Source organism: Pleurodeles waltl, chromosome 4_2 (assembly GCF_031143425.1).
Source record: "Pleurodeles waltl isolate 20211129_DDA chromosome 4_2, aPleWal1.hap1.20221129, whole genome shotgun sequence".
Taxonomy (NCBI): Eukaryota; Metazoa; Chordata; class Amphibia; order Caudata; family Salamandridae; genus Pleurodeles; species Pleurodeles waltl.
In genome coordinates this window covers 174,371,413-174,399,107 of record NC_090443.1, presented here as the reverse complement: position 1 = coordinate 174,399,107, position 27,695 = coordinate 174,371,413, and the positions used below count along the sequence as shown (strand labels likewise).

The 27,695-nt window shown below is 43.8% G+C and overlaps 1 protein-coding gene across 1 annotated transcript in view; it reads right to left on the bottom strand.

Annotated features, from left to right (window-relative positions):
• SLC48A1 (solute carrier family 48 member 1) overlaps positions 1 to 27,695 on the bottom strand; it is a 222,354-nt gene that overhangs the window by 64,778 nt on the left and 129,881 nt on the right. The window contains exon 2 of the mRNA XM_069231040.1: positions 18,650 to 18,817. Coding sequence (XP_069087141.1) covers positions 18,650 to 18,817 — 168 coding nt within the window. The remainder of the gene's footprint in view (positions 1 to 18,649; positions 18,818 to 27,695) is intronic.

Below are 27,695 nucleotides of genomic sequence, written 5' to 3'. Positions count from 1 at the left end.
AGACTGGTTGAATGTATTTAAATAATCTTTATTGTTGTTAACAGAACTGAACAATATAGCATAAAGATGTTACGGGTCTCAAACAAGCATGCATTTCCTTTGATTTGATAATGAACTAACTAAAAAAAAATCACCTTTACAGCACTTTGAACTTCAATCTGAAAATATTGAAAAAGGGTTCGAACCAGCACCAAAGAGTTACAATTACATCTCTCAAATTATCAGACAAGGGGACTAGCAGCCCCTACACACTCTGGTGCTGCCACAACAATACACTTGAACAAATTTTACTAACATCAGTAAATGCCAGTGTGGCTTCTGAGCATGGCAATAAGGTGGGTCAAGACATTTAATCCGTTGAAGGTCCCAGACACAACCTGAGGTAGAGTATAATGAAATGGCAAAGCAAGGAGGTCGACGGGTTTCATGATATGCCCATATATTGTAGAGAACACACATAGGGAAATCTGAGCGGGAAAAGAGGAAAGAATATCAAGAGGCCTAGCCTGGCCAATGATAGACGGAGAACATCAGATGACATGACAAGAGATTGTGACAATATCTAGCCAATGCAAACCCCTAAGACTGATCACCCATGATACAATGAAAATTCAAATGAAGTATGAGTGTTGAGGTAAGTCTATCTGTGTAAGAGTAATCACCAAGCTGGTCAGTAACACTGCTGTCAAACAGATGAAAGAAAAATCGTCACATTCTACTGGTGCCAACCAAGTAGTAAGGAGGGCGGGGAAGGGGTAACAACAATAGCGGATATACCATAAACTGTGAAGAAAAGCAGAGTGGACTATCCTATAGTAGCATACCAAAAAGGCAAAGAGGTCACGCTGTACGAGTAAGCTAGATATGCCTACGAGATTTACAGTACAATGTACCATTGGAGAATTAAAAACGCAATAGTGTCCCATCAGAATGGTGCAATTTAAAGTCTCGGAGGGAAGAAGGAAAGTGGGAAGGACCTCAGGAAGATGGGGGAAGATGATCGGGTGAAGCTAAACGGAACTTGAGAAAAAAGGTGAGATGACCGGAAAGGAAGCAAGAGGCAGGAATCAAGGGAGGAAAACCTTGAGAAGGAGAGAAGAAAAGGACAATGGACAGAGTTTAAATGATTACAAGGAAACGTAGACAAGACAAACGATGGATGGTGATGGAAGGAATAACTGGAATGGACTAAACGGAGTGCCAAACGACAGTGAAAATCCTGAAATCCCCGACAGAAAGGAAGTGAGAGAAGGATGTTGAAGAAGGACAGGGAGAAAGGATAATTGAGGATTGGTAAAAACGAGCAGTTTGGCAGAAAGATATGAAAGAAAGGAAAATAAAAGGCTGTAGATGGTGAGGCATAGAAGGGGAAAAGTCTAGAAGGGGACACATTTTGAATGAAAGAACAGGGAGGGAAAGATATGAGAGACAAAAAAAGAGGATAAAGAAGCAGGAAGGAATAAACGACAACCCGATTTAAGAGAAAAAGAGTGAAAAAAGAACCCACTCTGCACATAGGTATGACTATCTGCATGCGTTCATCGTTAACATCCTTCGTACTTGAACACCAATACCAGTCTAACCTATCGAGTAATATTAGTTCCTGTGATGGTTCTGATTGCAAAGTAACATGGGTCAAAGGTCATTCTCCCAGGTTGGGCCTCCTGGAGCTTGGAAGTTGGCCCCTCTGGTTCCTCCAGCACAGAGAGCAGCGAGAGAGCGGCAGGCAGTTTTATTATAAGCATACACTTGATATGACTTTACAGAGAAATAAAAAAAAAAAATGAAAACAAAATGACAAAGTCAGAACGTGTGCAACCCAACTCCCATCAGATAAACACCGATTAATGTGTAGAGGAAATGAAAGTAAAACAAAACATACCATCAGAACACAAGCCAAGGGCAGGCAGGAAACAATTTAAAAAGTTCCTTTCAAACAACTGATAAATACTGACAGTGTAAGGAAAGTGACCCACCTGCTGAGCCAACCAGTTGGAGGACAGCAAATAAGAGTGACACTGGAGTGAACCTATGGTAAGCTGCAGGCGGGATCAAAGTGCTTTTACTGAAGACAGCAGGTCTTGCAGACAGTGCATGCACGCTGCCAAGGCTTGACCTAAAAACAGGATCTTCCCCTCGCCCATTGTCACCCCATCACGGCACAAACAATGCAGTTTGTCTAACAACTGCTGTTATATTTAACATACTATGATGTGCACACCCAGCATCTCCCTTATCCATAAACACAACTGCCGCTTTCTTTTAATCTGTTAATCTGGTCATCTGTAGAGAAGAGCCTCGTGCATCTGCCACATGAGCAGGCATGACCAGATTTGAAAGGCTAACACAGGGGAATATTAGCACACTGCAGTCCCAAAAGAAGTACTGCAGTATTAAAATCCCCAAACATAAGGCTAGTGTTAATGAGCTTTCTACCATGTGCTGCAGCAACTTTGGGGTACTCTGAGGCGCTACGTAGGTATTTGTGAATCACTAGGCTGTACTCACAAATATCAAGGTTTTAACTGAAGGGTTTAAGAAACGGGGGCATCCAACCACATAAGGCAGACTGCAAAATATAGCGAGTCACTAAGTCCCAAAGAACAAAGCCTGCTTAAGAAAAGAATCACTTGAATCTCTATATGAGCGACATGTCATGACCATGAAGAGATGTTATGACACAGGATCGATAAAAAAAAAAAACTACATGGAGTAAATCCAGTAAAGCAAACTCAGAGACTGGCTAGAATAACATTAACAAGATTAAATAAACCAGATGACGGATAAAAGTGATTTGCCCAGAACCACGATTTCTAATCTATTAGGAAAGCCATTAAAAGAACCGTGAAACCCCTACTCTATGGGGAGACCAATCTGCATTCCTCTTTCCTACAAACGCTTACAGGAAGGGAACTCTCTGAAGGATAGGCTAAATAAAGCTTTGGCATGGGAGGGAGGAAATTAATCTGGAGACCCCTCAGACAGCAAATTGGTAGAAAGAAAATGTGAGTTACAAACTACAAAGCCAATGGCAAGCAATGGGCAGAATGCATTCCCAGATCAACTTTATGAAACTCTTCAAGATGCCTTTTGCATCCCTAGACAGCTGTGCGGTCTGGTGGGCTGTGACCGAATAAGGACATCAAACTTCCTACTCTAAATAGGACAGACAGAGCAATGCTCATCCTCCAGCACCTCTAAACTATTGGACAAATGGAGGAAGCTTTCTATTGACAGTGCCAACGCAGGCTTCATCATCAGAAAGAGTATGGAGTACCCTGTCCACCAAACTCTAAATCAGCCCCCTAGATGCTCTTTTTACAGCACAAACACGTTTAGCCTTGCACTGCATTTACCAAAATGCACTGAGGAGAACTTGGACAAGTTTGGAAAACCAGTGTGCAACTCCACCCTCAATAATGTTTCTTCAAGTTGCTTCCAATTGGGGAGCCCCTGATTGTTTGCTGGAGCAAGGCCCTCTGTACTTAGAAGCTGTGTGACATTTATCAACATATACTCGGTAGTAGTACTCCACAGGCTTCTTTCCATCTTGAAGGGTTCACAAAAAAATACTACTGTCAAGGCCTACTCAGCACTGGCTCCACTTCAAGACTTAAGCAACTATAACAAACACTGCTAGTAAGTAGTATGAAAGGTTTGTGAACAGTGTGAATCACCATCACTTGATGATGCTTATTCAAGTTCCTAGGTGGTGATTTGTTTCCAGAGCTAGGTATCTGCACCTAGGAGGTGTTTGGCATTTTATCCATGGAAAAAGAGCAGCAGGGCATACCCACACCCCAAAAGAATCTTTGGCCTTCTGTTGAGTTCACAGAATTGAACCAGTATCAAGGGCTACATAGCAATAGCTGCACTTAAAGACTCGAGCGATGGAGCAGGACTGCCAAGTCTAAATTCAATTCTCATGATTTTAAGAATATCACCTAGATAAAGAAGCCTCATTGTACGCATAACGTCATAACTTCAAAAGACTGCTAGCCAGGACCCCAGTGCTCATAGTTTGTGGCCTGAATGTGTGTCCCTGTGTAGTAACTAACTGTGTCACTGAGGCTCTGCTAACCAGAACTTCCGTGCTTATGTTCTCTCTGCCTTTAAAACTGCCACTATAGGATAGTGACCATTTTCACTAATTCTAATTGGCACACTGGAACACCCTTATAATTCTCTAGTATATGGTACCTCGATACCCAGGGTATTGGGGTTCCAGGAGATCCCTATGGGCTGCAGCATTTCTTTTGCCACCCATAGGGAGCTCAGACAATTCTTACACAGGACTGCCACTGCAGCCTGAGTGAAATAACGTCCATGTTATTTCACAGCCATTTACCACTGCACTTAAGTAACTTATAAGTCACCTATATGTCTAGCCCTCACTTGGTGAAGGTTAGGTGCAAAGTTACTAAGTGTGAGGGAACCCTGGCACTAGCCAAGGTGTCCCCACATAGTTCAGGGCAATTTCCCCGGACTCTGTGAGTGTGGGGACACCATTACACGCATGCACTACATATAGGTCCAAACCTATATGTAGCGTCATAATGGTAACTCCGAATATGGCCATGTAACATGTCTAAGATCATGGAATTGTCCCCCCATGCAAAATATGGTATTAGTGTGCCAGTCCCATGCATCCCCGGGGCTCCAGCATGGACCCCGGTTACTGCCAAACCAGCTCTCTGGGGTTTTCACTGCAGCTACCGCTGCTGCCAACCCTCAGACAGGGTTCTGCCCTCCTGGGATCTGGGCAGCTCAGTCCCAGGAAGGCAGAACAAAGGATTTCCTCTCCCTTTGGAAATAGGTGTTAAGGGCTGGAGTAGTAGCCTCTGGAAATGCTTTGAAGGGCACAGATGGTGCCCTCCTTGCATAAACCAGTCTACACCAGTTCCGGGACTCCCCAGCCCCTGGACAAAGGAAAGGGGAGGGTCCACTCCCTTGTCCATCACCACCCCAAAAGTGGTGCTCAGAGCTCCTCCACTGTGTCCCAGACCTCTGCCATCTTGAATCCAGAGGTGTGAGGGCACAGTGGAGGCCTCTGAGTGGCCAGTGCCAGCAGGTGACGTCAGAGACCCCTCCTGATAGGTGCTTACCTCACTAGGTGGCCAATCCTCCTCTGAGGGCTATTTAGGGTCTCTCCAGTGGGCTTTTCCTCAGATAACTAAGTGCAAGAATTCATCAGAGTTCCTCTGCATCTCCTTCTTCGACTTCTGCCAAGGATCGACCGCTGACTGCTCCAGGACACCTGCAAAACTGCAACAAAGTAGCAAGAAGACTTCCAGTGACATTGTAGCGCCTAATCCTGCCGGCTTTCTCAACTGTTTCCTGGTGGTGCATGCTCTGGGGGCTGTCTGCCTTCACCCTGCACTGGAAGCCAAGAAGAATTCTCCCTTGGGTCGATGGAATCTTCCCCCTGCTCCAGCAGGCACCAAACTTCAGTACCAGCCACATTCCAGGACAAAAGCTTCTCTGCTGAGTGAACAGTGGAACAAATAGATTCACTAATTAAAACATCTAGGTGATAGGTGTCAACATGCTCATCATGAAGTGCAGAATTGAGGTTCATAATAGAAGCAGATTGAAGTTCCCGTAGAGGTGCAACTCCTGGGCTTGATACATTTTTTTAATATAATGGGGCCTGTAAATCAAATCTAATATTAGAGTAGCGAGAACTGGGAAAGCATAGTCAATCAATGTCTGAAGTGGCCCCCTGGAGCTCAGGATCACATACATTGGTGCCTTTGGTAACAGGACCCATGTCAATCACAGAGGCTAGGCCGGATGTTGGTCTGGTGGAAGCATAATAACCTATGACATTATTTGATACTGGCATGGTCGTGCATGATGGAAGATTCGGCCTCATGTTTCCCGAAGCGGGACAGTTGTCACAAAAAAAGATATCATGTTGCTTCCTCATGTGGTTACTTGCTTCCATCTGCAATAGGCCCGTCACCAGAGGAGGACTTGTAAGGTTAAGTTTTATAGTATCCCGTCCACCGGATAGGCCATTTGACCATTTAGCCGATACGATGTCGGCATGGATAATTGAGCCACAGCCTCTGTCATGGCGAATCCAATGTGAAACCTTGTTAATTAGTGAAGATTTATCTTCCCGCGATTTTGCTGGAAGCGGAGGGACATTGCACATATAAATGCAGTTGTCGTTGTGCGTGTGAGAAATCTGACCAGATACTAGAGTGGTGTCCTACTTCGAGTCTAGATGGAAAAGAGAAGGCATAGACTTTACTGAAGGGGACACAGCAGCTCTACTATGAGGAGTCCTTTGTCTTGAACCCAAAAGAGCCTCAGAGTTCAACAACAAACCAGTTGGCAAGGGCTCAGGAGCAGGAAGATGGTTAGTTAACAAAGGCATTGACTTTGGTTCGTGAGAAGGAGGTGAGTCAGACTTCTTGAGAAGCTTAAGAACTTCAAACAGTAAATGCTTCAGCTCACCTACTTCGCTCTTTAAGCTAGACACCAATTATAATAAATCTTCTCTAGGGGGATCACATTCAGAGAGCAGTGGTGCCGAGGGGATCTGTTGGGCACTATCCGAGTCTTGTAATTCCAGTATAGAAAAACGGTTGGATCAAGAAATCCCATGGATGATTGCGTCAGTTTCTAAAACTTCAGAGTTGGAATTAGGTGCAGAGTGTGTGGGGGGGGACTAGCATTCCGAGAAAAGCTTTGAGGAGCAGGTGCTTGAGGCGGGGTACTAGTGAGCTGGGCGTCAGTGGAAGGATGTGTTCCAGCTGATAGGAACGGAATAAGAGTACCCAATTTCAACCTCTTCCGGACATTTCTCTCTTTTTTTTATTATTAAGGATCAGTTCCACTTCTTCTATCAAATTGTCAATCTCTTTGGACACGCAATTGGTGTGAGGTTGCGTGGCTTTATTAAGTTTGGAGATTTTCGATTTAGCAAGGCCCAGTTCAGGACTGCCTCGCGCCTTGCGTTTCCCAGTATAAATAGAGACCTCTGCACCAATATAAAAAATATTTGAAAAAACGCAAATACACAAAGAACCCCAGACCATACCTTGGGGCCCAGAGGGGGAGCCCAGCCTGGCCTCAGACAGGCACAGATGGGCGCGGCCCGCGCGACTCGTTGCGCGGTACGCTTAATAGCGTCCGCGTTACAGTGATGGAAGCGGGAGGCTGCCGGGAATCCTGGGGATTGGAGTCCTCTCCGCCCCCAAACAGCAGGAAGAGCTGGCACTCCTACTTTTCAGGGTCTTGGGGTGGGGTATCTTGGACACCCTTAGTGTTTTCTTACACTCCCAGCGACCCTCTACACACTACACTAGGCCAGGGGTCCCTAAGTGGTCCGCATTCCACTTTCTTAGCATATGGTTTGTGTTGCCCCTAGGCCTATTGCATCCTATTGTATTCTACAGTGTTTGCGCTACTTTTCTAACTGTTTTCTTACCTGATTTTGGTTTGTGTATATATATTGTTTATTTTACTTACTTCCTAAGGGAGTATATCCACTGAGATATTTTTGGCACATTGTCACTAAAATAAAGTTCCTTTATTTTTAGTAACTCTGAGTATTGTGATTCTTATGATATAGTGCTATATGACATAAGTGGTATAATAGGAGCTTTGCATGTCTCCTAGTTCATCCTAAGCTGCTCTGATATAGCTACCTCTATCAGCCTAAGCTGCTAGGACACTACTAATCTACTAATAAGGGATAACTGGACCTGGCACAAGGTGTAAGTACCATCAGGTAGCCACTATAAACGAGGACAGCCTCCTACATTAACTGCCAAATATCTGAAGGTGGTTTCAATAAACATTATTTAAATTGCCATAACAGCCTAAAGCCAATAATAATTACGTACAATAAGGCAAACTATTTAAAAAATAGTAAAAACAATATTAAAAAAATTAAAGAAGTTACGAGGAAAAAAAGTGTAATTACATGAATCTCTTAAAACTAAAAGAAAAATGGTATTGGTCAAAAAGTTAGGAACTGCTTCACAGACAATTTTACTATCCAACTCACACTTAATACTAAAAGTACGTTTTTTTATTAACCTAAATTATCAGTGTTCTAAAACAGTTTGTAAAAACAGCTAAAAAATCCTTTAAAACAATTTGTGTTGCATTTGGCTTAATTTTACAGACTTTCGAGAACATCCCTTCTGAACACTTGTCTGTTCCATCCGCAAGAGTTCTGTAGCGAAATATTTACAAATTTAATTCACATAATTAGGAAACTCTCCTCAGAGCCACCACATGGAACTATGTGTTTCAGATGTAAATTCGCCCACCAGACATGACGTAGCTGGTGTATAACAGGTGCCAACCTACATATGGATATGACACTATTCCTGCACCCAAGTGTGGGGTGGAAAAAACATCTGACAGCAAACAAAACAGTAAATAACATGTATGAACATCTTGGGATCTTATTATATAAGGCACTGACTTATCATATGAGGAAGCAGAGTGGAGAATAATCCGAGGAGAATTATTTATTCACCAGAAATATTGTAACTGAAGGTGATGGATAAACCTTTCTGCATATTCTTCACCTTCTAATGAGTCCAAAAACAATAGGAGATAACAAGTAGTGCTGACTCTATGGGTGGGCTACAAGGTAATGTTTATTCAAACTAATGAAAAATGATTACATGGCCGCAGTCTAAATGTCAGCCACCACGACATTTCTGGTGAGAGCCATGGAAGAATCCATCAAATTAGTAAGGTAGGCATAGCAGATCATGAAACACCGGATGACTGTTGGGATGGGAATTTCCCTTCATAATTAGCGGGTGTGTACCCCTGCCCAGAGTGACCCGACTGCAAGTGTAACTAGTATCCTGACTTCTTACTGGCCCAGCTGGCAAATATTTCTACCATATCTACTACTGAATCCTAGGATTGTCTATGGTAATTCCAAGGTCCATAACCTATTTTGTGACTTGGCAGGGCACATCAAGCGTGCCTTCTTTATTGACACGAGACTCCTGTTCATGTCCTGGAGTGCTGACATGAAGCAGTGGTGGCACCATTCTGTTTTTAGTAGATGGATGAAAAGAAACACACCTTTTCATTATTCAGGAGTAGTGTGGCCTACTGGCCCACTCATTTAAAGTTACACTTAAATGTGACACCCAGAGACTTGGGATGACATTCTATGTTTGTGTCCAGTGTGTGTCTGCAAGATAAGGATGGTAGTAAAATTTGACTGTTTTAGACCAGTGCGATCCTATCTGAATAGTCCATAGTTTGAACAGCACAAAATGGAGAACAGTTACACCTTCCAAGATAGTGGAAGCATACAGTGGCTACATTCTTGCAGGTAAAGAAAAGAACTAAAGTGGGGAAGACGGAAGCATGGCTACCTTTAGAAATTGTGATGGCCCGTTAGCAAGGAATTGTTGATTAGTCCTTTCTGAGCACTGCCAGTTGACTGATGGCAGGACAGCAGGTTAAGTCCGCTGATCCGGTTATTAAACAAAAAGAGGACATTTCTATGCAGGTCCTGCCCTTTTGTCTTTCCGTGGTTGCTGCTACAGGAAGGTTGATGCAGAGTCTTCACACTTCATGTTGCTCACGCTTTGGATGTTCCTGCTTGAAGAGAGCATCATGCTTACCTTCTGGAAGAGTCAGCACTTTTCACAAGGAGGGCTATGGCAAAGCTACAGACAGAAAATGAAATCTGAAAAGGAACCACCCAAAACCAGTTCCTGAATTTTTGACAGCAGGCCAACAACTCCTGTCTGGAGTATGAAGGTGGGATCCAACTATCCCACATTGTTCCAGTTCCAAGTTCTTCTTGACAGAGGAAGGAAATGTTCATCAGAGTACTATGTTCCAGGGCTGGTGTTTTCATGACACCCAGTCTCTTTAATTTAAGGGCACATGAGCTAAAGTGAGTCTGTCTAGCAAGTCAAAGTCTGTCTGCTAACTGAAGAGAGGGAGAGTGCATGGCCCTTCAGGAGAAAAGACTTTCTAGGAGGAGAATCCCAGCATGTACCCCAGTGTGTGTGGAGCATCCTGAGGTGCTGACTTGCACCTGGAGTATGACCAGCACACAGCCTGTGAGGAGCCCCCCAACCTCTCTGCATGGTTCATATGGTGAGCCAGGTAAAGCATTTAACAACTCAAAATGACAGTGTGCTATTTGGCATCCCTGCAGTGGTCCGAAGGGCCCCGTTTCTGCAGCTACCTGACATGCTGTGCGATGTTCAATGCCTAAACTACTGTCATAGAAGAAAAACCCTCCAAATTACCTCAAGCTGCAATTGCTAAATACATGTGAACCCTACCAATGCTTGCAATGTTGCTGTGATGCAGATCATGCAAATGTCGAGGGTACACCACAAAACCCTCAACCCAAAGCAATGTCCCACTGACATCACACGAGGCCATGTTGAAAGACTGGTACTTTGTGTCTTACACTAAAAAGACAGGTCTGCCGGTTACAAGGCTAGGTAAACCTTAACTGTTGCCACTGCCAGGTTCTGCTGTGTAAAATACAGGACCGTGTGCAGGGCATCATAAAGGCACGATCTGAAGGAGTCCAAGCATTCTACCTCACACCTCTGCATATATTTGTTCCTGCAACCAGCATAAACTTATTTTTAGCAGGTTTTGTGGCAGCCAAGTTCATGTCTGCATCTTTATCAGGGAGGCAAAAGGATTATAACTCGCCCACTCAATCTGCACATATACAGCCATAGCATGTCGGTATGGGATGCAGAATCCAACCATCCTGCTGCAAGAGCAGGACCACCCTGCATGGGAGAGGAAGAGGTAACTGAATCCTGAGTCCCACAATATTCAACTTACCCAATCTGTCGTGATCAGCTGTGACCAATTTTTCTGCACATTCTGCAAGAGTTTTGACAGAAGTGGAATTAGTGGAAGTGCATGCAGTAGGCTCTGAGACTAGCAAGGGGGAAATATTGGGATGGCAAAACCTCTTGCAGCTCTAGCACATTTATGTGCAGATGTTGCTTCAATGATGACCGGAGGGCCTTGCACCAACATGTTACCCAGCAATTCAGAGAGGCGTTTGGGACCATGGTAGCCTGTGATTGTGGAGGGCTGACTGGACGCACCCTGAGACTGGAGAGGTTCATCCAGCACTGTAGGTCAGAATGGAACTACTGTAATATCTGTACCTGACTGAGAGGATCTCTTGGTGTTGGAGACATTTCCACTGTAGAAATCACTGATGGTCCGTCATCTGCCATCTGGCATGTGAAACCAACAAGACTCAAGAGGCCTAGAGCCTAAGCCGAAGAAAGAACCATTGGACCAGGAGATAAGTTTGAGTAAGATATCTCAGAATCATCTCAGAATATCCACCATCATAGTATGAAGAGGAAAGGCTTTCATTCAGTTCTTGTCCGGCACAGCATCTACATAGGTCAAGGTGGGGCTTTTTGACATTGATCATAAAACCCAAGTCATGCCGAACTCATGCAGCAAAGATGTTCCTTGAGCAGCGCTGGGGACTTCTCCTTCACCAGCCAATCATCTAGGTATGGAAATATATGTGCTCCCAATGTCTCAGTGAAGCTGACACAACACAGCTGTGTTCAACCCGAACTGAAGACCATGGAGTAATAGTTCTAGTAGTCCACAGTGATCCTTAGGCAGCAACTATGAGTGGAGAGAATTGGCAGTAGTCATCCTGGAGATCCACCTTTGCTAGCCAATCCTCTTATATTCTGGGCATGTAAAACATGGCTCAGATTAAGCATCTGTCCAATGAACAAGATTATAAAGGTGAAGATCCAGGACGGGTCTCAGACTTTGGTGCTTCTTTGGGACCAAGAAGTAATTGGAATTGAATACTGTTTTTGTTTCTTCCTGAAGCATCACGTCAGGGCCCTTCTGTTCACCAGACCAAAGACCTCTGCCTCCAAAAACAATGCCAAAGGGCATGCCCTAATGGAATCAATGTAGTTAAGAGGGAAGGAGAGGAGAGTAAGCATAGCCCATGCAGATTAGCTTGGTGACCCAGCTGTCCCTTGTGATCTTCTACACATTAATGGGAAAGTGGGAGATCCAGCTTCACCACAATCAAAAAATAATGGTGCAAGGGGAAGAGAGTCAGGGAGGTTTTGAGAAAGCAGACCTGGCAGAGGACAGAAGGGACTGTATAGGCCAGTGACGTTGACCCTTACATCCACTCCTGCCACGAATGGGTTCCCAAATGCTTTATATAAAACCAATCCAGGCTTCTGGGCAGAAAGGTAGGTCACGATCGATAACAGTGCATTAGAGCGTGAAACTATCCCACGCTCCTGGAAAGATGCCATTATTCACCTGATTTTTAAAGGAGGTGATCGTTCAGACCCTGAGAATTATCGACTAATCACGCTAACTGACACCGAGGCTAAATACTATGCGGGCGCCCACTTGGAAGATCTACAGAGGTGGGCTTCTCAAAAAAGTATTATTCCGATCAGTCAGGATTTATAAAGGGGCCTGGAACAGCTGTAAACATCCTATCCCTCACCACAATTATAGATAAATGTAAACAAAGAAAACAACTTCTGTATGTATGTTGTGTGGATTTTACATCTGCCTTCGACTCGGTACAGCACAGCCTGCTGTGGGCAAAATTAAACTCCTGGGGTATCCAGCCAAAACTATTAAAAGCAGTGCAGATGCTGTATTCTGACACATGGATTAGAGTGAAAATTGGGGATGGTACTTCTCTATCAAGGAAGGTGGGGACTGAACGCGGTCTTAAACAAGGCTGTGTCCTAGCACCCTATCTTTTCAATCTTTATTTATCGGATCTGTCCTATATATTAAATGGAGTAAATGCGCACCACCCCAAAGACTGGGGATCTCTTCATCTCAAATCTGCTTCACGCTGACTATGTTGTCCTTTTAAGTTAAACGAAAATTGGATTACAGCGTTTGGTAACGAAATTGGCAGATTTTGCAGCTCAAAATGGCTTAGTTATAAATGAGAAGAGAACTATGGAAATCAGCAGCAAAAGACAGAAAACATATGAGTGGTACCTTCAAGGCTTAAAACTTGAACAAATCAAATTAAACAGAGACTTGGGCGTACAATTAGATGAGATAGGGTAATTTTACCCCCAGATAATGGATTCAGTACGTAAAGGAAATACCTTGTTGCTTGCTTTTCGCTCCTTATTAACAGTATTATATGGCCCCAGTTACAAACCTCTGTTACAAGTGATAGGCACCAAGTTAATTTCAAGTGTTACTTACAGTAGCAAAGCCCTGAGAGGTAGGGATGCAATCACTCTGAATAGGATTATTGGGAACGTTTTAGATCGCTTTTCCATCTTCCCAAGAAAGCATCTCAGGCCCAAATTAGGCTGGAGTTTGACTATGCAAATCAAGTGATTGCAAGACAGGGGGCCTATATTAAACTTTGGAAAAGCATGCAACTTGCAAACGAAAATTGGTTAAGTAAAGCTCTTTGGAAAGAGCTAAATATGGAACCAACCTCACATTATATTTTGACCAGTCCTTGGATGATCTGGGTGCCCATTCTTTATGTGATCAGAGTTTGTCAGTGGTCGCTTTTTAAAATATTATTAATCGTATGGTAAAGAAAAAGTCCCTGGTTATGGATAAGAGTCTCCTTGCAGGTACATCTCATTTGTGGTTTATAATCAGGGAACATAAAATGCAGGTGTATTTGGATCAGGGTTGGTCAAAATAAGAAAAATACCTATTTATTAGATATAGATTTGGTCAACTTTCAGGAGTTCAAGATTTTGCACAAAGGGAAAGTTTAGGATTATCACCATCTTGCTCCCTATGTGGCATAGGGGGTCTGCTACACCTGATTTGCATATGCCAAAGCTTAGGGAAAGAACGAAGAAGGTAACTCAAGGTCTTGTTGAATCTGAGGCTTATACGTACTTATAGGCAGGCTGTAATTGCCTGTTTTAATTCCTCGGATCCTTCATTGAATGTTAGGTTAGTAAAGTTTCTTAGTCAGGCCTCTAAAAAACTGGAAGTTCGGACCACGCTAAAATCAGTAGTGGGTGTGGAACAAGTTTGAGTTCTGCCCATTAGATTTATAACTGACAAGATGTCAGCCGACATTCAGAGTTTTATAGTCAATAAGGTCTTTCGCCAAGGAGATAATGGTATGGAAGGACTTTTATTTTCATTTCCTTTTTAATCCAATTAACAGTGAACTGTTAAGGAGAATAAGTACTGACTAATTAAGCTTTACATGTATCATCAAAAATGGAATGGAATTTTAGTTAAGGTCTTAAAATTTGTATAAATTAATAGACCGTGTATTTTTAAATTGTATTAATGAATATTATGGCCCGTGTAAAGGTTTCAATTAACTAAGGGTGTGTTTTGCACAGGCTTAGGTCCTAGTTTCAAAAGGTGTTAGTTGGGTAGTTAAGTTATGACATAATTTATATTTTTTAATAATGTATTGGTTTACCACCGATTCATATCTTTGTTTTTCAAGGTATAGGTGCTCATTAAGAATTTATTTAAGATAATTGCTTATTGCTGATTTTTTTACACTGTTATGGTTTTAATTAAGTAAACAAAGTTTGACTTCCAAGAATAGAGCAGTACATGTTTTGAGGTGTCTGGATAAATTGAGTGCGCTGCGTCTGTTGGATTGCTGAGCTTTAGAATATTTCTGTGAATTTTCTGTATTACTGTTTCAACTACCTCGCAATCTGCAGCTGTGCTGCTCTGTTCTTAAAGTGTTGCAGGGAGGAGTCAGTCTTCTCTCTTAAAATCTGTTCATCATCGAAGGGCATGTCAATGAGAGTAGCGTGGACATCTCCAAATAAGCCAAACAAATGCATTCAGACATGGTGGCTTAGGAGGTTGGCAGTGCCCAAGCGCCTGCCACTGTATCTTCGAATCCAAGCACCTTCCTACTTCTGGATTTGCCTTGAAGCACCCTAGTCATCTCTGATCAAATAGAAAATGACTACATGTGTTGTGGAAGGCTTTCAACCTCCATTTTGGCCAATTTCGAGAAGGAACAGATATAGCGACCTGGTAATCATTCCACTTGGCATAGAAAGAGTGATGCCACCTGAAGCAAAGACCTTAAAGCCCATGGAGTACAGTCGTGTAGACTCCCAGTCCGGTGATGTAAAACAAAAGGCACTGCAGTTCAGTACTGAGTATGAACCCTGAACAACCAGTCTCTCTGGTGACGGTATTGAAGATATGAATGTGGGGTCATATGGGGCAAGCATGTGACATAAGGCAATTTATGTGATAAAGACTCCAAAAGGTGGTGTTTTAATTGGCTCTGGTAGCAAAGTGAAAAGAGGTTTTTTTATAGGGGAAAACATTTCATCATTCTTCGACAATGAAATGATTAGGTTTCATTGGAGGACAGATTCAATCTGTATGGATTTTAATACCTCAACATATGAATTCCAGTCAGACCCCCAATACAGACTGAATCACACTTGGAAGTTCACCTAGTCAGAACAAACAGAACAGTAAGAAAATATAACATACATACAAGTTCAAACATAAATATCCATTTACTCACTTAGCTTCATGTCTCAGTTTTTTGTCTCAAAGAAGAAACTGCAATCCTTGTCTATCACTAATTCTGAATTCACTGGGTGTCTATGTAAGAATTCAGACAACAATCCACCTTGAGGTGGTTCAGTGTACTGTAGCAGGAAGCAGAACCAAGATGAGCTCAGATTTGTGCGGCTGACTCTGGTGGCAGCTTTGTGGAGAGCATCAGACGGACAGACAACAGCACTCTGGACCATGATTTGTCTCCAGGTGCTGAGACGAGAGCCGGTGGAGGTGTGGAATAGGAGGGAGGCAAAGTTGGAGCCACTGGAGACACTATACACAAAGCAGTGTGACTGTCCTTGGGGAGTAGCCCAGAAGGTATTGGAGTAAATCCAAAGATACAAAATGGCTAGCTGGAGACCTCAACCTACGTTGGCGTGGCAGATGGAGCAGCAAATTCTGGCTGAATGTTTTGCCGCTTTAGAATTGGCTCAGACAAAGAACCTAGCATCCAGGAAAGGCGCTGTGACTGCAACTGGTCTGGGTAGCATGAAAGTTTCTTCAAAGAAGATGGCTTCTCCTCCTTGAGGTGCTTTTGTGTCTTCTGTAAGAAGACCTCTTGGGAGATTGCTCTCCACCAAGAAACTAACACATAGGGGAAGGGGGCATTCTTTGATGAGCTCCTATGGGGATTGGTCAGAAATAACTTGGCCTCCTGCTGAGGGGCCTAGGTGCACCTGGGAACCCAAGCTGCATTCTGTGAAGTTGAGGTCGGAGTCAAGATAAATGCAATTGTTGTGTGGATCTGGTAGAGACACAGAGAGAGACAGAAAGAGAGCGCAAGAGAGACTCAATGATCCATAGATACAAAGGAATGCATATCAGCATGGAGGTTGTCATCTTATACACTGGTGTAGTCATATCTGGCATGATGGAGTTGTGGCTAATGCCTCATGGCACCAGCTGGCGGTGCTAGTGAGGTACTGATGGAGAAAAGGTTTTACAAACCAGTCTGATGCCTGAGAAGATATTTTTATGGTGAAGTATCAGCAGGAGGTGGTTTCTATCAGAAATGGTATACCAAATAACTTTTCACGCTCAAAGTAATTAACTACATCCTGAAGCAACATTATGCACACTGTAAACCTGATCAAGTAAAATTCCACTGAGTCCTCCCTGATGCCCACCACAACTGTGTTGCTAAATCCAAATGTCCACTGAAAGAACTATTCAACACTTCAATATTAATTCTACAACTCAGAAGCCAGCACAATCAAACCTTTCTGTCACGCTAACCAAACGCTTCAGGAAAATCCTGACCTTGCCAAACAAAATACCTCCTTTTACAATACTCATCCTCCAGCACCATCCTACTCTACCATACTCCACTCTTCTCAATTAGCCAACTCCTATTTATCCATGGTTGTAACCGACTGCTATAAATCAGGATCACAGGCTCACCCATGCACAACTATGCCTGTCAGCTATCTACTAGAAGATCCTATCGTTCCACTTAACTTCCTTATGTATTGAGTAAATCCTACCTCCTTTCAACAGGGAATCTTCTGGGTTGTTCTGAAGAGCTGAAGATGCATAGACTTAACCCAGCAACCCGAACAATTACATATTGAGGGGCAACAAACACTTGCCGATTCATTTAAGTAGCAGCATTAACACAACTTCATAATTACACTGAGGCCCATGAACTCCAGGCTGATTCCCAGGACAACTTCTGAACCTGCAGTGGAACTGAGCCCTTTAGCATCACCTATTGGGATAAGATGTGGAAACATATGCACCAGAATGGAGCTGCTGCTCACATACCTCTTCATCCATTTGCTCCTTTAACATTTATCACCCCTACCCCTCTCCACTGTGCTTCCATACCACTAAGATTCATCCCTTTCACACCATTCAACACCATGTTTCATTCACCATAAATCCGGATTCTCCCAATTTAAATCTGACTATCCACAGTGTTTGCCATCATCCCACCAATCCTACTCAGCACCTGCCTCTTGCTGCTGACTTATAGTATTGACTCATTTAGCCTAATCTGCTAGAATTATGAAGACAAAGCACATATTCTGCGAAACTCAGTCTCAATCAGAAATTACTGCACAGTGACCAGAAATCATGTGAAACTAAACATCAGTACAACATACATGAAGATCAGCTTATCATTGTCACATAGGATGCCCATAGCCTTTTGGCTTATTAATCACACTGCCTATTCACACTCGTAATCTCAGTGAAATCCCGACCTGTCTTTAACCTTGGACCCAAATCACCATGACTGCCAGTACATACTACAAATGTCTGGGATTATATAATAACATCCTCCACTTTCTGCCTCTCCCTCACCAGGATTAGATTACATTGCCTTTGGGCTTTCCAGCTGAATTAAGCTGATGCTCTTCATCTTTGTGCACATAATTATTATATTCTTTGTAAATGCCAACAACCACATAACACATGGAAAGTCTTATTTCACATCTCTAGCCTAGAGCCAAATCTTGTCTACTGAGCCATGCACTACCACCATGCCTATCACTCTCCCGCCTGATAGCATAGCAGCCCGGAGCCTACTCTACACGATTTCAGGCAATCTTTTAAGTTATACTTATACTCAAGCTCAGCGCTATGAATCTACCCAAATTAAAAGAAATGACACAGGGCAGAAAACACTTCTTTGGGCCACGAAATGGGATATATTTCCACTTTATACCTGGCCTGAGAACATTTGATGAAAGAAATATTTCAAAACAGAATTCAAATGCATCATCTAGCCTGATCAAGTAAAATTCTACTGCACCCTCCCTGATGCCCACCACAACATAAGATCTGTGTAATTTGAGGCCTTTAGTACTCTGGCTATTTCATTAAATTATGAAGTTACGAGCAAAAGACGGACGTTTAGAGGCAACATGTTGAGATTCCTGCTACACTACACGTGTTAAAGTTCTCTTGTCAAGCCTGCAAGTGAGATGGCAAGTAACTGGTAGATGTTTACAGATTCACATCTCTGCTGTTCCTGATCATCTACCCTACAGAAAGCTGAAATATACCATTCTCAATTTGCATAACATTCAACGAAACATCTGACTCTGCGTTTGTAACCATTTGGAACATTATGCACAGTACTTACACTGCTTTTCCGTGATGGCCAGGGAAAGGAAAGTGATGAATCCAACCAACGAAAGCATAGAGAAGATTATGCCAACGATCAGGAAGAATCTCAGACCTTTCAGCCACGTCCGCCAAAAATCCTGGGCATACATCACATGGGTAACGAGAGACCAAAGTGCAAGCACCCCTACAAAATCACAGAAGAACGAGGAATTAGCCATACTTGTATGTTACTCTCAGTCTGAATTTGTGGACATCTATTTTTCCAAAAGCGCTCCTTAGGTTCACAAAATTACGATTTTCTTTGTCACAACCACAAGGCAAGCAATAATTCTTCTTGGTTTAGTAATGCACGGAACATTCAAAAGAAGGGCTACCGAATGGGTTTGTTTTGCCATCCTCACTATTACCCACTTACATTGCAGAACTAAGTCTAAGGGAAGAAAACGAGATCCAAACTCTGGTATGGACAACAGCAGCATAGTTAACAGATTTAAACAGAACTCCTTATTCTTGAAAAGATTAGTCATCTTAAAATATAACAGCACAGCTATAATCAGGCCCAGAGGTGCAATCTTTAACAGAAGAGGCAGAGTTTACAAAAGTGGCAATGACCTTTACAGCATTCAAAGGCTATGGTGCAGTAGCCATGTGACACCCTACTCCTCAGTAAAATCATTTCTGCCTGATAGAAAATGTTTTAGTTACTGTACAGAATTTTCATACCCATTCACCTGATGGGTGCTATATGTTTTTCCAAATGGTTTCTCAACAGAAAACGAGCAGATGGGATCAAACAAAAGTGGAACTCCTTTTAACATGACCGAATACCATCCCCAAATTGAGGCAATACAAAGACTAAAAGTTGATGACAGCTGATTAACTGTATTTCGTAGCAGGACCCAGCGGCGGGCACCGCTAATCTCAAGGGGAGGGGGGGGGAGAAATCGGTGACAATAAATAACAATTACAAAATGAATAATAATAATTTAAAAACGAAAAAAAAAAAAAAATGGACCTGTCCCACTACTGCTGGCTGCCTTGCGCTCCTCTTCTGATGGTGTCCCAGCTGGGACACCTGTACAGGCTCCCATACGTAACTCCTCCCCCCCCCCCCCCCAAACACAATCCTGGCGCAGCTCACATGCTATACTGGTACACCTATCATGAGAGCAGCACCAGGAGTGGTCAAAGAGGCTTAGTCTGCTGCTCAGATAGTGCACAGGAGTCTGTGCAATCCTGATGACCACCACAACTGTCTTGCTAAATCCAACTGCCCACTCAAGGAACTATTCAAAACTTTAATATTATTAATTCTACAACTCGGAAACCAGGACAATCAAGCCATTCTGTCATGCTAGCCAAATGCTACAGGAAAATCCTGACCACGCCAAACAAATGAGAATCTTTTACAATACTTATCCTCTAGCACCATCCTACTCTAACATACCCCACTCTTCTCAATTACCCAACTCCTATTTATTCTTGGTTGCAACTGACTGTCATAAATCGGGATCACAAGCTCACCCATGCACAACTATGCCTGTCAGCTATCTACTAGAAGATCCTATCCTTGCACTTAACTTTCTTATGCATTGAATAAATCCCACCTCGTTTCAACAGGGAATCTTCTGGATTGTTCTGAAGAGCTGAAGATGAATACACTTTACCCAGCAACCCAAACAACTACATAGAGAGGGGCAACAACACTCGCTGATTAATCTAAATAGCAGCATTAACAGAACTTTATAATTACACTGAGTCCCATGAACTCCAGGCTGATTCCCAGGACAACTTCTGAACCGGCAGTGGAACTGAGCCCTATGACATAACCTATTGGTATACGATGAGGACACACATGCACCAGAATGGAACTGCTGCCCTCATACATCTTCATCTTTTTGCTCCTTCAACTTTTATCACTCCAACCCCTCCACTGTGCTTCCATAGCATTAGCATTCATCACCTTCATGTCATTCAACACCATGTTTCACCACAAGGCCGGATTCTCCCGATTTAAATCTGACTATCCACATGGTTCGCAATCATCCCTCCAATCCTACTTAACACCTGCCTCTTGCTGCTGCCTTATACTATTGACTCCTTTAGCCCAACCTGCTAGTATTATGAAGACAAAGTGCATATTCTGCGAAAAATAATCTCAATCAGAAATTACTACACGGTGATCAGAAATCATGTGAAACTAAATATCAGTAAAACATAAATAAAGATCAGCTTATCATTGTCACATAGGATGCCCATAGCCTAGTGGTTTATTAAGCCCAAAGCCTATCCACACTGGTAATCTAGTGAAAACTCTGGTCTGTCCTTAGCCTTGGACCCAAATACGAAATGAATATTAATAATTAAAAAAAAAAAAAAAAAATACGTACCTGTCCAACCGCCGCCGCCCGCCTCACACTCCTGTCCTGATGGTGTCCCAGCAGTCCCTAGGACATCAGCACAGGCTCCCTACATAATCCTGGTGCTGCTCTCATGCTACACAGCTATACCTAGCATGAGAGCAGCACCAGGAGTGGTCTGAGTGGCTTGGTCCACTGCTCAGACAGTGCACTGGAGTCTGTGCAACCCCGATGCCTGCCAGCCGGCTTGGAGAAACCGAAGTGCGCGTGTCAGTTTGGCCAGTCAAAGACATTAGTGCACTCACTATACTCCTTCTCCCCCTGTTCCATGGCCAAGCCCTATCCCTTCCTTCACATACTGCCTTCGCTGAGCCAGCAGGCTGAAAAATAAAACTAAATATTGTTTTATTTTTCAGTTGCTGGCTTTTAGCCAATGGGGCCACTCTCTTTTGCCAGTGCGAAGGAGCCGCCCCTGGCAGGACCCCTTACCTTGTTACCCACACGTGCAAATGTATTTATTCTTACACTTATAGGCACCACCTGGTGCTTGGAGATCCTCTCTGGATCCTCACACATCTCACCTAACAACTCCATAAAGGACAATCAGCAAACACACATTTCCAACCAGGTGCTGTGCAACCTGGTGTGAATTGAAACGTTTTATGGCTTAATCAAAGGTATGACATGTTAACTAAAATCTACAATACAATGTATACAAGTTGAAACGGCTGCCTACTGACACTTCCTAGTAAATCTGTGTAGGGTGAAGTTTGGCATGACCAGGATCAATCACTAGCCCAGAGAGGGAGAGTGTCTGTATATTTATATTCACTAACATTAAAAAAATAACTCTGAAATATGCCAGTTATAGTTTAGTCAACTATCTTAAACTGGCACCCCCTCATTCACTCCTTATGACTTCACATATTACCTTAGAGACAATAGTATTCATTTGTAAATGATGGATGTAATCAATTATATCATTTAACATGTCATGAGTGATGTAATCAATGATCTCATTTAACATGTCATGAGTGATGTAATATGTGTGGTCATAAGCAGAGCATGATGCGGTGGTAATATATAGTTATACAAAACTAAAGTAGATTAACTTTTTTTGGGGGAAACAATCTGTGCAGACTCAAACGGTGATTAAGAAAACAAACAAACAAACAAAAAATGTCCTATGGTAAGTCTGACCTAACTATAATTACTCAGACGCAATCACCGCCAGAGTAAGTCATAAGTAGTCATAATAGCTTATGCCCCTACGCGCCTAACTGCCCTGGTACTTACCTTGGCCTAGCGACAGTGGCCAATGTAGTGTTTCTTGTTAGGATCAAGAAAATCTAAATGGACCCAGTAAGAATATATGGTCTCCTGACTGACCCTGTTTTTTCTGACATGCCAGTCCCTGGCCTGCAAAGAAGAAACACCTTGAAAAAGATTGTGGCTGTGGCCAGTCTTATCACCAGAACCCAACTTACCCAGCGCAGAGCGGCACCTGTGGGGCAATGTTAGGACACCTGGGGTTGAATTAAACTGAGTGCCTTGAGGGCAGTAACGGACGTGTGGACCAGCTTTGTGCCCCCTACAAGGGCACCATGATAATACATAGTCTGCCCCAGACGCTTGTGCAACCCTTCTGTAATGTTAATAGCACTGGTGCACATGTAGCATCAGCGCTACCTCAAGAGGCCATTCTCTCATTTGCTCGGGGACGTGGCCTCATGCAAACGAGAAAATCTCTTTGTCTTTCTGCCCATAACATATTATGGACATGGAGGCAAAGGTACGGAAGCCGCCGCGAGGCGCACTGACAGTGCGCCACAATGAGGTGCTGCTCTGTCAGTGTGAACCCTGAGGGCAGCCCTCTAAAGGGGACAAAAGGGTACCCATGGACATCCAGACATCCACTTGCATGCAGATGCCGTCACTCACTATACCTACGTGCATGAAGATCTCTCTCCCCAATCCAGGTGCAAGCAGGTGCACCCTGTACATTGGAACACAAACCGAATAAGCAAAGCAGTTGCTCCACATTTCAATTAATGCACTGCCAACAAGGCAGCGGAGTTCACAGCTGCCCTGAAGGCAGTGCATTCATTGTAATTGGCGGCACTGTTCATGTTTGCGCTTGGCATACCCGTTTAAAGGTGCGCCATGGTTCAAATATGAGCAGTGTTCCCAATACATAATACAGGCTCTGGACGTTTTCATACACATTTTGTTATATGAGCTGTGTCTCCCACCTTCTTACAATGAGGTATTCTAAAGGTGATCAATTGAAGCAATTTTCCATACTATGGACTATTTCATTATGCTACTGAACATTGTAGGGATGCTATAAGGCTTAAACCACTTACAAAGTTATAACACTACCTGGACATTATATTTTGCTCCTTTCCTCTTCCAAATTTACAGAATAAGCCTCAACGCCACACCCTTGCAACCCCTGGTTAGTCTTTAAAATTGAGGTTTTTGGCATTCAGACAGTTCTCATAGTAGGCTCGGTTCCTGTTGCTCCTGAGACATTACTTGTTACAAGGATTGCCCTGTTGCCCTCGAGATCAATATGTCCCAAAGAACTAGCCTGACAAACGTGCACAGGGTTTAGGATTACACATATTCTTTGGCCAAGCTCTGTTACACAACTTACTTGCTTGATTCATTCTTAATTTCCGATACAGCTGAGCAAGCAATAAAGGATCGAGCCAGAGTCCTGGCTCTGCTTGTTTTGAGCTTGATGGTCCAAGAGAGCCTCGAGCTGAACCAAAGTCTTCATGTGCCTTTAGCCTGATAAAACTCTCCAGCTTAATGAACTGAGAACTAAAGCATAAACTTTGGATATTAAAAAGGAAGAGAAAAAGATAACCATCTAGTTGCTGAATAGCATATGGTGAAACCAGAAAACCTAGAATGAGTCCTGGCTTTGACACATGATTAACTTGCATGATCCAGGGCAAATATTTAATTTCACCGTCTCGTTCTTACTTCCTTAACAAGCGCCTTCAAATATATGAGTTCAGGATGTGCAATGTACAAAAACCGTTTGTATTTCATTTAATCAAATATAACCTTGCTACACGTATAAGAGACTAGGCCACATAATGGGTACAAATGACAACTGTCTTGCAGCTTAGTTTATTAATGGCATTGTTAACAGGGTGGGTGGCAGAAATGTGTTAACTTCATGTTTAAAAATTATTACTTAATAATCTTTCAATCCAGTGATATACTCGATGTGAATCGCTTCGGCATATTAAACAAATACACGTTTTTTAATTCTAAGAGATTTGTTTTTCATATTTTTACATGGTGCACATGCCAACTTTTTCTGGGCTCGGCTAGAGCACTAGAACATGGGCTCTTTGAGCCTAGCCAGGCCCTTGGGCTCAGCTTTCCCCAGTTCATTTTCTGGCTCGCCCACCTCTAATTTCACACATGTAATGTAGGAAATCATTTGTCTCTTGTCAATGCAATGCAATCATTGTCGACCACTGTAGGAAAGTACCATCTTGCCTGGCATGTTACCCCCATTTTTCACTGTATATATGTTGTTTTAGTTGTATGTGTCACTGGGACCCTGGTAACCCAGGGCCCCAGTGCTCATAAGTGTGCCTGAATGTGTTACCTGTGTAGTGACTAACTGTCTCACTGAGGCTCTGCTAATCAGAACCTCAGTGGTTATGTTCTCTCATTTCTTTCCAAATTGTCACTGACAGGCTAGTGACCATTTTTACCAATTTACATTGGCTTACTGGAACACCCTTATAATTCCCTAGTATATGGTACTGAGGTACCCAGGGTATTGGGGTTCCAGGAGATCCCTATGGGCTGCAGCATTTCTTTTGCCACCCATAGGGAGCTCTGACAATTCTTACACAGGCCTGCCACTGCAGCCTGAGTGAAATAACGTCCACGTTATTTCACAGCCATTTTACACTGCACTTAAGTAACTTATAAGTCACCTATATGTCTAACCTTTACCTGGTAAAGGTTAGGTGCAAAGTTACTTAGTGTGAGGGCACCCTGGCACTAGCCAAGGTGCCCCCACATTGTTCAGAGCCAATTCCCTGAACTTTGTGAGTGCGGGGACACCATTACACGCGTGCACTACATATAGGTCACTACCTATATGTAGCTTCACCATGGTAACTCCGAATATGGCCATGTAACATGTCTATGATCATGGAATTGCCCCCTCTATGCCATCCTGGCATAGTTGGCACAATCCCATGATCCCAGTGGTCTGTAGCACAGACCCTGGTACTGCCAAACTGCCCTTCCTGGGGTTTCACTGCAGCTGCTGCTGCTGCCAACCCCTCAGACAGGCATCTGCCCTCCTGGGGTCCAGCCAGGCCTGGCCCAGGATGGCAGAACAAAGAACTTCCTCTGAGAGAGGGTGTGACACCCTCTCCCTTTGGAAAATGGTGTGAAGGCAGGGGAGGAGTAGCCTCCCCCAGCCTCTGGAAATGCTTTGTTGGGCACAGAGGTGCCCAATTCTGCATAAGCCAGTCTACACCGGTTCAGGGACCCCTTAGCCCCTGCTCTGGCGCGAAGCTGGACAAAGGAAAGGGGAGTGACCACTCCCCTGACCTGCACCTCCCCTGGGAGGTGTCCAGAGCTCCTCCAGTGTGCTCCAGACCTCTGCCATCTTGGAAACAGAGGTGCTGCTGGCACACTGGACTGCTCTGAGTGGCCAGTGCCACCAGGTGACGTCAGAGACTCCTGCTGATAGGCTCCTTCAGGTGTTAGTAGCCTATCCTCTCTCCTAGGTAGCCAAACCCTCTTTTCTGGCTATTTAGGGTCTCTGTCTCTGGGGAAACTTCAGATAACGAATGCATGAGCTCAGCCGAGTTCCTCTGCATCTCTCTCTTCACCTTCTGATAAGGAATCGACTGCTGACCGCGCTGGAAGCCTGCAAACCTGCAACATAGTAGCAAAGACGACTACTGCAACTCTGTAACGCTGATCCTGCCGCCTTCTCGACTGTTTTCCTGCTTGTGCATGCTGTGGGGGTAGTCTGCCTCCTCTCTGCACCAGAAGCTCCGAAGAAATCTCCCGTGGGTCGACGGAATCTTCCCCCTGCAACCGCAGGCACCAAAAAGCTGCATTACCGGTCCCTTGGGTCTCCTCTCAGCACGACGAGCGAGGTCCCTCGAATCCAGCGACTCTGTCCAAGTGACCCCCACAGTCCAGTGACTCTTCAGCCCAAGTTTGGTGGAGGTAAGTCCTTGCCTCACCTCGCTGGGCTGCATTGCTGGGAACCGCGACTTTGCAGCTACTCCGGCCCCTGTGCACTTCCGGCGGAAATCCTTTGTGCACAGCCAAGCCTGGGTCCACGGCACTCTAACCTGCATTGCACGACTTTCTAAGTTGGTCTCCGGCGACGTGGGACTCCTTTGTGCAACTTCGGCGAGCACCGTTTCACGCATCCTCGTAGTGCCTGTTTCTGGCACTTCTCCGGGTGCTACCTGCTTCAGTGAGGGCTCTTTGTCTTGCTCGACGTCCCCTCTCTCTTCAGGTCCAATTTGCGACCTCCTGGTCCCTCCTGGGCCCCAGCAGCGTCCAAAAACGCCAAACGCACGATTTGCGACTAGCAAGGCTTGTTGGCGTCCTTTCGGCGGGAAAACACTTCTGCACGACTCTCCAAGGCGAGAGGGATCCGTCCACCAAAGGGGAAGTCTCTAGCCCTTTTCGTTCCTGCAGAAACCTCAGCTTCTTCTGTCCAGTAGAAGCTTCTTTGCACCCGCAGCTGGCATTTCCTGGGCATCTGCCCATCTCCGACTTGCTTGTGACTTTTGGACTTGGTCCCCTTGTTCCACAGGTACCCTAGATTGGAAATCCACAGTTGTTGCATTGCTGGTTTGTGTCTTTCCTGCATTATTCCTCTAACACGACTACTTTGTCCTTAGGGGAACTTTAGTGCACTTTGCACTCACTTTTCAGGGTCTTGGGGAGGGTTATTTTTCTAACTCTCACTATTTTCTAATAGTCCCAGCGACCCTCTACAAGGTCACATAGGTTTGGGGTCCATTCGTGGTTCGCATTCCACTTTTGGAGTATATGGTTTGTGTTGCCCCTATCCCTATGTTTCCCCATTGCATCCTATTGTAACTATACATTGTTTGCACTGTTTTCTAAGACTGTACTGCATATTTTTGCTATTGTGTATATATATCTTGTGTATATTTCCTATCCTCTCACTGAGGGTACACTCTAAGATACTTTGGCATATTGTCATAAAAATAAAGTACCTTTATTTTTAGTATAACTGTGTATTGTGTTTTCTTATGATATTGGGCATATGACACTAAGTGGTACTGTAGTAGCTTCACACGTCTCCTAGTTCAGCCTAAGCTGCTCTGCTAAGCTACCATTATCTATCAGCCTAAGCTGCTAGACACCCTATACACTAATAAGGGATAACTGGGCCTGGTGCAAGGTGCAAGTACCCCTTGGTACTCACTACAAGCCAGTCCAGCCTCCTACATTGGTTGTGCAGTGGTGGGATAAGTGCTTGAGACTACTTACCACTCTTGTCATTGTACTTTTCATAAGAGAAAAATATACAAAACAAGGTCAGTGTATATACACATTGCCAAAAAGTTTTGCATTTCCTCTTTTCACTCTTTTCTAAGTGCTGAAAAGTACTTCTAAACTTTCAAAAAAGTTCTTAAAAGTTTTAAAAGTTTTTTT